Raw genomic sequence first — 13,241 nt, forward strand, 5'->3', positions numbered from 1 at the left:
TCCACACCCGAGGGACCGAGTCTCCCCGCCCCCATGGGGGCGTGCACACCTTCCAAAGAGAGACTTAGTGGCTTCCGGTTGGGACCGGAAGTTGTGGTTACTACGGCGACGCCACGCTTCTGGTCCAGGTGAGAGAAATATCGGCTTCTGATCCGGGTCCCGAGGCTCCTCACATGTCCCAGGACTCCCCTCTATCTCTAGGATCTCCTAGCGGGGGATCTGAGGGAACCTGCCTCCTCAACCTCAGGCGTCCCCGGGACGCCCTGCGCCTCCCCGCAGATCCCGGGTACCCAGGGGCCTCCACAGCGGAGTCCCGAAAGGAGGTTTTCCTGAACTTTTTGCTTGGGGACTGAGGCGCCTAATCACTTCCCAGCTCTGTACCTCTGTTTTCTCTTGAGCAACACCAGTTCCAGATCTGGGGAAGGAAATGGTTAGAGCAGAGATAAGCCAATTCATGGGGTGTATTTTAGCATGAGAGCTAGGTAAAGTGAGAGAATTTTGTTAGGATTATTGAATGAACACTGAAAGAAGATTGCTCCTTGAGGGAATTCTGAAAAAGGGTTAATATGAAGGAAGTGGGGGCTAAAAGAGTTTACAATAAAACTACATCACTGAACTTTCCTTTTTGAGACTTGAAGACATGAAGCCCCACTCTTCCATAAGCAGTAATTTTATAGAGTTCTCCAGTATTCTTGGACTTCCCTTGTGGCTCAACTGGTGAAGAATCCGCCTGCAATGCGGGAGACCTGGGTTCAGTCTCTGGGTTGGGAAGATCCCCTGGAGAAGGGAAAGGCTACCCACTCCAGTATTCTGGCCTGGAGAATTCCATGGACTGTATAGCCCATGGGGTCACAAAGAGTCGGACATGACTGAGCGACTTACACTCACTTATTGTCACAAAGTAAGGGCATCAGTTTTTTTAAACTTTATTCCCATGATCAGGTTTGCCCCTCACATTTGTAGGCCCTGGGTAAAAGTACAAATAGAGACCCACAAACCATAAGTTTAAATATTTAAATTTTTAATCAAGGTAACAATTGTTGTATAAGCTATGTTCTTTTCTCCTACCTTGACAACATACCATCATAATGATTTAGAAGACCAGTTTCATATTCAGGATTCTTGGACTCCTTGGAATACCTGGAAACCCAGCTGGAATATGGCACTGTGGAGAAAGCTGATCTCTAGTTCTTTCCCAGGTGTAACAGAGCAGGATGAGCACAGCCCTTCAGTTCAGTTAATCACTCAGTCGTGTCCAAAGCTTTGTGACGCCATGGACTTCACATCAGGCTTCCCTGTCTATCACCAACTCCTGGAGCTTGTTCAATCTCATGTCCATCAAGTCAGTGATCCCATCCAACCATCTCATTCTCTGTCATCCCTTTCTCCTCTGGCCTTCAGTCTTTCCCAGCATCAGGGTCTTTTCCAATGAGTCAGTTCTTCACATCAAGTGGCCAAAGTATTGGAGTTTCAGCTTCAGCATCAGTTCTTCCAATGAATGTTCAGGACTGATTTCCTTTAGGATGAACTGGTTGGATCTCCTTGCCGTCCAAGGGACTCTCAAGCATCTTCTCCAACACCACAGTTCAAAAGCATCAATTCTTCAGTGTTCTGCTTTCTTTATGGTCCAACTCTCACACCCATACATGGCTACTGGAAAAATCATAGCTTTGACTAGACAGACTTTTGTTGGCAAAATAATGTCCCTGCTTTTTACTATGCTGTCTAGGTTGGTCGTAGCTTTTCTTCCAAGGAGCGTCTTTTAATTTCATGACTGCAGTCACCATCCTCAGTGATTTTGGAGCCCAAGAAAATAAAGTATCTCACTGTTTCCATTGTTTCTCTGTCTATTTCCCATGAAGTGATGGGACTAGATGCCATGATCTTCATTTTTTGAATGTTGAGTTTTAAGCCAGCTTTTTCACACTCCTCTTTCATTTTCATCAAGAGGCTCTTTAGTTCCTCTTTGCTTTCTGCCATAAGGGTAGTGTCATCTGCATATCTGAGGTTATTGATATTTCTCCTGGCAATATTGATTCCAACCTGTGCTTCATCCAGCCGGGCATTTCACATGATGTACTCTGCATATAAGTTAAATAAGCAGAGTAACAATATACAGCCTTGAGGCACTCATTTCCCAATTGCTGTGCCTCATTTACTCTGTACCCTGTTACTAGGCAGCAGGTCTTGCTCAGCCATTGGTCGGTGCCTCAGTGGGCCTTGCCCACAAGCAACAAACTGTCAATGAGCCACAGTTAGTGGTCCTGCCCAGATACTGGTCAGCACCACAGTGGGCCCTGCCCACTGGTAACTGTCAAGAGGGACCATTGGAGAAGAGATTGAGTCAGGGGTTGGTGGTGTGGTGGTCATCAGGTGGACAGTGAGGTAAGAGGCAGATTCAGGCTCTCTCTTGGAGGCCCTCCAGCATACCGCCTTGTGCTAGTGGTTGAGCTGGAAGGCCCAGGGAGCAGATTGGGGACTATGTCCTGAGGGCTCCAGAGCCCTCTCTAAGGCCCTCCACTAGCCTTGGCCCAAGGAGGAGCAGTGAACCTCTCCCCCATTCCTGTCTCTGTGACCCTCTAGCAGTGGCCATCTGTCTGGGTCACAGTCTGTGAGACCTGATCTCCCCATCTAGGTGGCCTGAGGAGCCTGAGAGCTAGTTGGGTTGGATGCCTGGCTTTCTCAGGGATGACAGCTGGGCAGGATGTGAAAGCCTGGCCCTGAAGCAAGTAAACTGTACCACCTGCTATGCTAAGCTCTAGGCCTATGGCAATAGATTTAATGAGGGATACAAAAAAAGAGGAAGTACAGCGCAGTGACATGTTAGATGATAGATATGAGCATAGAGTGCTGCTAAACACAGATTTGTATAGTTTGTTTTGCTGTACCTACAATTCTGCCTTTTCAATACAGTATCATAAATTGAATCATTTAGTATGTAGCTTGTTTTTTTTTTTTTTTAGGCCACACTGTGCAGCATGTGGTACATCCGAAATCAGGGATCAAACCCATGCCCCTGCATTAGAAGTGCAGAGTGTTAACCTCTGGACCAAGAAAGTCTAGTATGTAGCTTTACTATTTGATTTCTTTCACTTGGCATAATGCATTTGAGTTTCACCCATGCTGTGTATATCAGTAGTTTGTAAATATTTAATCACTGAATAGTATTCCATTGTATGGATGTGCCATAGTTTATTGTGTATCCACTGAAGTACATGTGTGTTGTTTCCAGTTTGAGGCAGTTATAAATAGAGCTGCTATAAATATTTAAGTACAGATTTTCATATGAAACATTTTAATTTTTCTTGCATACATATGTAGAAATGGGATTGCTGAATCCTGTTAAGTGTGTATTCAACTTTGTAAGAAACTACCAAGCTGTTTTCCAAAGTGGATGTACTATTTCGTGTTCCCACTGATGTGAATGGGATGTGAATGTGTAGGAGTTTGTCAGTTTACCTGTTGATAAACATTTAGGTTGTTTTCAGTTTGGGGCCCCTGGAAGTAAAACTGTAATGAATGTTCATTTACAAGTCTATGTATGGACATATGATTTCAGTTCCCTTTTATCACACCTAGGAGTAGAATGATTGGATATTGTGGTAGATGTAAATTTAACTTTTTAAGAAAATGCTAAACTGTTTTCTAAACTGTAGTGTTTTACTTTCCCAGCAGTAACTGGAAGAGTTCCAGTTTTCCTCATCTTCAACAACATTTATTATGGTCTATCTTTCTAACTTCAGGCATTCTAATACATGGGTAGTACTGTCTCACTGTAATTATAATTTGCATTTCCCTAATGATTAACCATGAAGAACATCTTTAGTATGCCTATTTGCCATCTGTATATCTTCTTTTGTTAAGTGTCAATGCAAATCTTTTACCCATTTAAAAAAATTGTATCATTTTCTTATTATTTTTAAGAATTTTCAAAATATTTTGAATACAAGCATTTTGCCTACAAATATTTTCTCCTGGTCTTTGAGCTACCTTTTATTTTCTTAAACGTTTTTTGAGGAGCATAAGTTTGTTTTTGAAAGGTGTAAATTATCAGTTTGTTCTTACGGAGTGTGTGTTTTAATGTCGTATCTAAGAAATCTTTGTCTAACTGAAGATTGCATAGGTTTTTCCCTATGTTTTCTTCTAGAAGTTTTATCATTTTAAGTTTTACATTTAGGCCTATGGTCTACTTTGAATTCTTGCCTGGGAAATCCAATGGACAGAGGAACCTGACAAGCTATAGTACTTGGAGTTGCAAAAGAGTCGGACACGATTTAGTGACTAAACAACCAGTTTGAATTAATTTTTGTATATAGTGCAAGGTATGGATCAGAGTTCTTTTTTCCCCGTATAGATATTTAACTGATGCAACATTATTTATTGAAAGGATTGTGCTTTCTTCACTGAATTATCTTTGTCAAAAATAAACTGTCCATATATGTGTGAATCTAGTTCTGTCTTCTCTATTTAGTTTCATTGATATATTTGTCTTTTTTTTTTTTTTTTGTACCTCTCCAGCTCCCTGACCTATCTTACATATCTCTCCATCCCCTACTGCTTCTGGCAGCCACCTGTTTGTTTTCTGTGTCTATGACTATTTTGTTTTGCTTGTTCACTTGTATTTTTTTAAAGTATTTTTAATTTAATTTATTTGGTCACACTGGGTCTTAGTTGCAGAGTGTGAACTCTTAGTTGTGGCATCTGGGCTCTAGTTTCCTGACCAGGGATCAAACCCAGGCCCCCTGCATTGGGAACATGGAGTCTTAGCCCCTGGACCACCAGGGAAGTCCCTGTATTGTTTTTTTTAGATTCCACATATAAGTGAAATCATATGGTACTTGTCTTTCCTGTCTGACTTATTTCACTTAGCATAGTTCACTCTAGGCCTAGTGTTAGTTGCTCAGTTGTGCCCAACTCTTTGCAACCCCATGGACTGCAACCCACCAGGCTCCTCTGTCGCTGGGATTTTCCAGGCAAGGATACTGGAGTGGGTTGCCATTTCCTTCTCCAGGGGATCTTCCCGACCCAGGGATTGAACTCGAGTCTCCTGCACTGCAGGCAGATTCTTTACTGACTGAGCTACCAGAGAAGCCCCTATGTCTATCCATGTTGATGCAAATGCAAGGTTTTATTCTTTTTTTCTGGCTGAGTAATATTCCATTATGTATATCACATCTTCTTTTTCCATTCATCTATTGATAGGAACTTAGGTTGCTTCCATATTTTGGCTATTGTGAATTATGCTGCAATGAACCTAGGGATACACATATCTTTTCAAAATAGTTTTTCTGTTTGTTTGTTTTCTTTGGAAAAATGCCCAAAAGTGGAATTGCTGGATCATATGGTAGTTCTTTGGGATTGGAATGAAAACTGACCTTTTCCAGTCCTGTGGCCACTGTTGAGTTTTCAAATTTTGCGGACATATTGAGTGCAGCACTTTAACAGCATCATCTTTCAGGATTTGAAATAGCTCAGCTAGAATTGCATCACCTCTACTAGCTTTGTTCCTAGTAATGCTTCCTAAGACCCACTTGACTTCACACTCCAGGATATCTGGCTCTGCGTGAGTGACCTCACCATCCTGGTTATCCAGGTCATTAAGACCTTTTTTGTGTAGTTCTTCTGCAGCCTGTGGTGTTGCAGAGTCAGACATGACTTAGCAACTGAACAACAACAACAGTGGTAACTCTACTTTTATTTTTTTGAGGAACTTCCATATTATTTTCTGTAGTAACTTCACTAATTTATATTCTCACCAGCAGTGTATGAGGGTTCCCTTTTCTGTACATCCTCACCAACGCTTGTTATTTGTTGTCTTTTTGTCTTTTTTTTAAAGTGCCGATACCATACTGCCTAGATTACTGTGGCTTTTTAAGTCTTGAAGTAGGTAATGTTAATTTTCTAATTCTTTCTTTTTCTAAGTAATTTTGGCTATTCTAGGTACTTTGCATTTCCATATGAAGTGTAACATCAACTTCTTAATTTCTAAAAAATAATGCCAACTGGGATTATCATAGGGATTATTTTAATTTTTTATAAATCAATTTGGGGAGAATTGACGCCCTAAAAACATTGTCTTCCAGCCCATGAGTAAGATCTCTCTCTCCATTTAGTTAGGTCTTCTCTCAGTGATATTTTATGGGCTTCCCTGGTGGCTCAGACAGTTAAGAATCTGCCTGCAATGCAGGAGACCTGGGTTCGATCCCTGGGTCAGGAAAATCCCCTAGAAAAGAGAATGGCTACCCACTCCAGTATTCTTGCCTGGAGAGCTCCATGAATAGAGGAGCTGGGCTGGCTACGGTCCATGGGGTCACAGAGTCAGACATAACTGAGCGACTAACACATACACACTCAGTGGTATTTTATAGCTGTCAGGGTACAGGTCTTGTACATCTTTTGTCAGATTTAACCCTAAGTATTTCATATTTTTATACTATTATCAATAGCATTTTTAATTTTAATTTTTGATTGTTGCCTTTATATAGAAATAGATTTTTGTATATTGAACTTTTCTTCTGCAACCTTGTTGACTTTATTAGCTCTAGTAAAATTTTTTAAAAAAGATTCCATCAGGTTTTCTCTATAGATAATCATATTGTCTGGGAATAGCTCTGCAGAGCTCTTTCCAATCTGAATGAGAGAGTCCCATTATCCCCGAAATTCCCTCATGCTCTTCTTTTTTAAATAACATCACCCCCCACCTATAACTCCTGACAACTACTGTTCTGTTCCCCATTATTAGTTTTGACTTTCAAGAATGCCTTATAGATGGAGTCACTGCACATAAGTTTTTAGACTGGTTTCTTTCATCCAGCATAATGCCTTTGAGGTTCATCCATGTTTTTGTGTTTATCAGTAGTTTTTTATTTTTATTACTGAGTAGTATCCCATAATGTGGGTATACCACAGTCATTTTTTAATTGGATCTTAGACATTGTGAATTTTACTCCATTGGATGCTGATTATTTTTGTAACTGAGCAAGGGCTCATGTGTCCATGACACAGAAAGCTAAATTCTGACAGCAAGTGTTTATAGCAAAGTAAGGGTTTATTGCAGGGCACCAAGCAAGGGAGTAGGAAATGAGTCTTGGATCCACTCCTTCTTGGTTTTTGGTTTAGGGATATTTTAAAATGGAAAAACAAAGAAATTTGGATTATCTTTGTCTTGTGACATTTCTGTGACATGTCTTAGTCATAGTTTTGGGAGTTAGGATGACCCAGTTCATGATTCTCTGGCCAGGTAGTCCATGGCTCGGGGATCTAAGAGCTTAATATTGCTCTGGAGAAAGAACCTGAGTTTGTACATTAATGATGGTGTCTATAACAGCAATCTTAGTACATTTATGTTGTTATCAGCAACTGCAGTCTTAGTCATCTGATTCTGCTTGACTAGTGTTCAGGATTGAGGTCAGAGGGGAGAAAAAGCGGAGTGAAGTCAAAGGAGAGAGGCAAGTGAGTAAAGTTTTAGGTAGAGTAATCACAAACTCAGTAAGGGAACTTAGTTTTATTGGGGCTTGGATTCATATTTGTATTCATATAAATATTTGTTCTGGTGTGTAGTCAAGTTACTTCATTAAGTTTGATCTTCTGACTTCCAAGATTCATTGGGCAATACCAGAATAGTATTTGAATAAGATTAACTTTTCCCACTACTTGGCTAGATTCTCCTGTTCTCCCCCAGTGTTTGGAATAATGAGGTTTTCTGTTCTTGCTGGTGGAAACAGGCATTATTCGTGGCCCTGTGTGAGCTCAGTTTAGTGTTCCCACTGATGATTTCAGATGGTTCTTTCCTTTCAGACTCAAACCCAGATAGTCTCTTCTCACTTTGCACTGAAACATCACAAACGTGCTCTCACAAATGAGAAAAGATAATGGTAGCAGGGCCTTTATAAGGCTTCCAGGGCCCCAAGGCATTCCAACAGTGCAAGACCCTACTCCACTACCTGTTAAACATCTTAAAATGTACCCCGTGTTCCACGTTAAATGCCTTTTCCTAACTGTAACATTTGAAAACCTTTTTATAATTGTACAGTTTTGAGTTTTATAAAGTGCAGATTGCTTGTTCTTTTCTCATAAACTTAGATATTATGTACACACAGTAGAATTGATAAGCTGTCAATGTTTTCGTAAATATTTATTTTGATTTTGTGGAATTTTCTTTTTTAGGCAGTTTCTTTTCTCATATATTTCTATAAGCCCTGGAAAAATCTCATAGGCTCTGGGCACTGTGCCTGCAGAGCTGGATGGCAGCAGGGGGAATAGAGAGGAAGGAGTAAACTGGACAGCAAGGAAGGGAAGTGTTTGAGCTGTATCTGACTGGAGGTGAAAGGAAAACAAGCAGAGAATCATGGCCCCCTACCCAGCTGGCTTTAGCACAGCCATTTGCAGAGATGGAAGAGCCAGGAGAAGGCATAAGTTGCAGAGAAAGGGTGAATTCAATTTGGGACAGAAAGCCACTCTCTTATCAGGAGGTGAAGAAAGGCAGCAAGAAGTCAAATTCCTTTCCTTTCATCATAGCACATGTCATCTTGGGGTGGCCTGAAAGATATGAATAGTCAAAACCTGTCTCTGCTGATATCCTTATTAAAATGAAGAGCATATCTTAGTGATGTGGTAATGAGGCAGGTGCCAGGCTCTAGAATAAATAGTGCCCATAAGTGAATATGCTAAGGAGGATGATGTGCTGTCTTCTGATAACTTCCCCCTTTTATCTGTAAGTACCTCGGCTTATTTCTTTGACCAGCTTTTCAGAATTTCATAGACATTTCCAAAACTATCTTCTGTGATGGCAAGTCCCAAAGGAAGTCGAAGTCAGAAGATGAAGCTCCCCATCTTTACCCGAAAGGGGACACTGGAGGTGCCGTCCCCAACAGAGAAGGACTGGTCTAAGGATGATGAAGATGATTGGGTCTTCAAGGATCCAGATCAAGAGCAGGATTCCCTACCCCAGCCGTATCGAATGATCAACAAAATGGTGAACTCACTGTTTGACCGTTCGTGGGAAATTATTGAGGAGAGGGATACCTCAAAGACAGCTGAGCTCCGCCGGACCCAGCCCACCATCTACCATCCACTTAGAGAAAGTAAGGTATGGAGCAGCTGCCAAGGTGGCCTTGTTTCTCAACTGAGTGGTGGTTTTAACATTTATTTTATTAATTATTTATTTATTTGGCTGTGTCGGGTCTCAGTTGCACCATGTGGGATCTTCATTTTGTTTTGCGGGTTCTTTTGTTACAGCACAGGGGCTCCAGAGCGCATGGGCTCACTAACTGGGGCATGTGGGCTCTCTCACTGACCAGGGATCGAACCCGTGTCCCCTGCATTTCAAGGCAAAGTCTTAACCACTGGACCACCAGGGAAGTCCCCTCAACTGAGTGTTAAGGTAATAAATGAAAACTCCTGATCCAAGGAAGGAATTCCTGCCAGGAAGCTTCATTCACCTGTATTACAGGTGCGTGCTGGAAAGATTATAGGCATGCTGATGTTGATTAAAATGGATCATTGCCTGGGTAAATGGGTATTCTGGTTAACTGAAGATTATGTACATCTACCTTTTACATCCTATTGTTATTTGAAAATCTTTCGGAGTATATTAATCACTGTCTTGCTTGGTGGTTAAGAATCTGCCCGGTGTCAGTTACAACTCTTTCCACAGTGTTCTAGAAGAACAAAGTACAGGGAATGGGGTCACTGGTCCACTTATCACAGGGTTATGGCCACGCTTGGTGTTGTAAATGAGCATTTCTTCTCAACTTCCTTGCTTTCTCCTGCCCCTTTCCCCTAAATGTAGAATACTATGACTTGCTTGATATCTGGGCAAGATATTTAGATGGGCACTGCATTTGGGTGGGATACCATAACTAGGAAGGACCTGCATCACTTTTTGAAGAGTTAGCTCAGGACTTCCCTAGTGGTCCAGTGGTTAAGGCTCCACGTTCCCCTTGCAGGGGGCAGAGGTTCGATCTTGGCTGGAGGACTGAGAATCCTACAAGCTGCACAGTGCTGCCAAAAAAGAAAAGTTAGCTCATGTTACTTGCAGATGGCAGTAACTGAAAACTGTTCCTTTTCTCTTTGTTTTGCTTTTTCCAGCTCAACACAATGCCAAACTGCATGGATGTTTCCCAAGACTATGTGTTTATTGGAGGAAGCAAAGGATTCTCTATCTATAATCTGCATAACGCTAAACAATTATATGTTTGGGAGAAACTTAAGGTTGATGTCATTTCCATCTGGGCCACAGATTTGGGGAGTGAAATACTTATTGCTCCTGTGGATGAAACGGGTACATGTTCCTCTCTTTTCTTTTTAGCCTAATCTACAGATACCTGTAGACTGTTGTTCAGTTTAATCTTTTTTCCAGGCGTGGGAGGGACCAGACATGGAGAGTTCTCCCTGGTCATGTTGTAGCAGCCAGCATCTGCAGGACAGTGTGGTGTGCCAGGCACTGTTCTCACATTTCACATATGTTGGTCCATTTCACCCTCACAATAGCCTAAGGGATACATATAGTTTATTATTGTTGTTTTTCAGAAGAGGTAACACAGAAAGCAGGCTTTCTGGGTGACTCAATGGTAAAGAATCTGCCTGCCAATGCAGGACATGCGGGTTTGATCCCTGAGTTGGGAAGATCCCCTGGAGGAGGAAATGGCAACCCACTCCAGTATTCTTGCCTGGAGAATTCCATGGACAGAGGAGCCTGGCAGGCTACAGTCCATGGGTTTGCAAAGAGTCAGACATGACTTAGCAATTAAATAACAACAGAGAAAGTGCACAGGCAGGATTTGAACCAGGCAGTGTAGCCCCGGAGTCCACACCCTTTCCAGCACTCAGCAGTCCTGCCGCTCACATATGCAAGGCTTGCTTTCCCCGCCTCAGCCTGAGGATGAATCAGGCAGGGGAACCTTTGTACAGAGAACTATGGATGGTATCCTGGAGGATACTCTTTCTGTAGGAGAATGACCTGATTCCATTGACGTTTTAGGAAGAGCACCCTGATAGGAGTTTGAAAAACCCAAATGGAAAGGTAGAGAGACCAGGAAGAGCTAGTTCATCCATTGAGGAGAGAAATTATGAAGGTCTGAACTAAGGCAGGAGCTGTTTAAATGAAAAGTGCACTATGGTTCTGTAAGATGTTAACACTAGGGGAAGTGAGATGAGGGGTATAAGGGAATGCTTTGTAGTATTTTTGCAGTTTTTCTATATGTCTAAAATTAGTTCAAAATAAAAAGCTTAAAAAATGAAAAGGAAAATATAATGGAAAAACTTGGTCAGAGATGGAACATATGTGTGGAGTTGGGGAGTGGGGGGTATGAAGAAAAATGACTCCTTTCTGCCTTTAGATAATGGGATAGAAGATGATACCATTCCTTGAAAAGCAGCTATAGGAGAGTAAGGTTTCAGGGGACTATGAGTTGAAAGCTTCAATTTGCGCATGTACATGTTTGAGGCACCTGGAGTAGGAATGTTGATATTCAGGAGGAGTTTGGTCTGACGATAGGATTGCATTTATCACACTGCATTATATCCAGTTGGTTTCATGTCTGTGTGATTCTGAATGTGATAAACTGGAGGATGGAGACTGCCTTGGTTGTCCTTCGCTCCTTTGTGGTCTTGGAGCAGATATCCCATGAATATTTATTGGGTTGAGTTAGACTTTCACCCACAGCGGGCCAGGTGCCTCTTGAAAGTCTGTATTATGGCAATAGAGGTAGGTTATGAGTGTCTGGGAGGCACCTCAAGAAAGTGGCAAGAAGTCTGTGGGTGATGATCATATACTAGAGCCCTTAGGTTAAGTGGGAATTAGAATGACCGAATTACTTACTGAATCGACAAAATTAACTTCATGAGGAGCTTGCTGGGGTTTGAGAGATGAGGCACATAGAAGAGGAAGAAACCATCCTTTCCCTCAGAGAATCCATGCACTCGCATGAGGAATAATGAACACTCACAGGAAGTGAGGGCTTCTCTCTTAGCTCAGTCAGTAAAGAATCCGCCTGCAATGCAGGAGACCCAGGTTTGATTCCTGGGTCTGGAACATCCCCTCGGGAAGGAAATGCAACTCACTCCAGTATTCTTGCCTGGAAAATCCCATCAACAGAGGAGCCTGGTGGGCTACAGTCCATGGGGTTGCAAGAGTCAGACATGACTTCGTGACTAAACCACCACTGCCATAGGAAGTGATTGGATGACACTGTGAAACACTGGGGTGATGTGCTAAAACAGGTGGATGGAAATCAAGGAGTGGATCAGTGTAGCTAAAGTGCTTACAAACAGATTCTAAAATGAGAAGGTAGGGCCAGTGTAGCTAGAGATGACCTAAGAGTGAGAATAGCTTAAACATTTCAAGTGAGGGGTGGAAGAAGGCCAGGAAACCAAGATGATCACGGGCAGTGGAGGGGCTGGGAAGGAAGCCTAATAATGCACGAGCTTATGATACTTCAGAAAGTCAAACATATAAAATTCCAATTTGTCTTCAGCTCACTTGTCTGTCTCTCAATCTTCCTTATTTTTCTGTTTCAGGTATCGTTCGACTGTTTTATTTTTATAAGGATGGACTTTACCTCATCAAAGCCATCAATGAATCGGTAAGCTCCTGTCCTTTCATCGATAGCTGGGCCAAAAGCTGTAGCAAATTAAGTTTACTTTTAACATGGAGGCAATGACAGCTATCCTAGAGTAGAGAGAAGTAGAGACCTCCCTGGCCAGGGAGCCTCCTCCAGAATATCCAACCGAAAGATCCCTCACCATCAGAGAGTACATACTGAATGCCTTGGATTTATTTACCTTCTTGTCAAGAGAAGAAAATTACTAAGGAACTCCAGTCCAAATTGAGCACCAGATCAACATATCTAATAACAACTTTGTTGTTGTTTAGTTGCTATGTCGTGTCTGACTCTTTTGCGACCCCATGGACTATAACCCACCAGGCTCCTCTGTCCATGGAATTCTCCAGGCAAGAATACTGCAGTGGATAGCCATTTCCTTCTCCAGAGGATCTTCCCAACCCAGGCATCAAACCAGTGTCTCCTGCATTGGCAGCCGGATTCTTTACCACTGAGCCACCAGGGAAGCCCTAATAACTACTAACAAGTCTGTAAATTTTCCGGGCTGCTTCACATCCCGTTCTCTTATCCATACTCTTCCCTCCGCCTAGAAAGCTCTCCTTGTTTCCCTGCCTACTATGTGTGCCTCTTAAATTGCTCTCATTCCTCAAGACCAGCTCAGTCATCCTCTTCTTCGAG

At 42.2% G+C, this 13,241-nt stretch overlaps 1 protein-coding gene across 2 annotated transcripts in view; it reads left to right on the top strand.

Moving 5' to 3' along the window:
- The first annotated feature begins 89 nt into the window (after positions 1 to 89).
- The window catches only part of WDR93 (WD repeat domain 93), a 46,085-nt gene continuing 32,933 nt past the window's right edge, over positions 90 to 13,241 (top strand). Inside the window, exons 1-5 of one of the 2 annotated variants that reach the window (XM_061159605.1) lie at positions 90 to 128; positions 2,964 to 3,062; positions 8,744 to 9,088; positions 10,090 to 10,282; positions 12,520 to 12,584. In XM_061159605.1, the coding sequence (XP_061015588.1) occupies positions 8,786 to 9,088; positions 10,090 to 10,282; positions 12,520 to 12,584 (561 nt within the window). In that variant the 5' untranslated portion in view covers positions 90 to 128; positions 2,964 to 3,062; positions 8,744 to 8,785. Of the gene's footprint in view, positions 129 to 2,963; positions 3,063 to 8,685; positions 9,089 to 10,089; positions 10,283 to 12,519; positions 12,585 to 13,241 lie in introns of those variants that run through there. The other variant, XM_061159606.1, reaches the window with a different exon arrangement.

This window comes from Dama dama, chromosome 13 (assembly GCF_033118175.1).
Source record: "Dama dama isolate Ldn47 chromosome 13, ASM3311817v1, whole genome shotgun sequence".
Taxonomy (NCBI): Eukaryota; Metazoa; Chordata; class Mammalia; order Artiodactyla; family Cervidae; genus Dama; species Dama dama.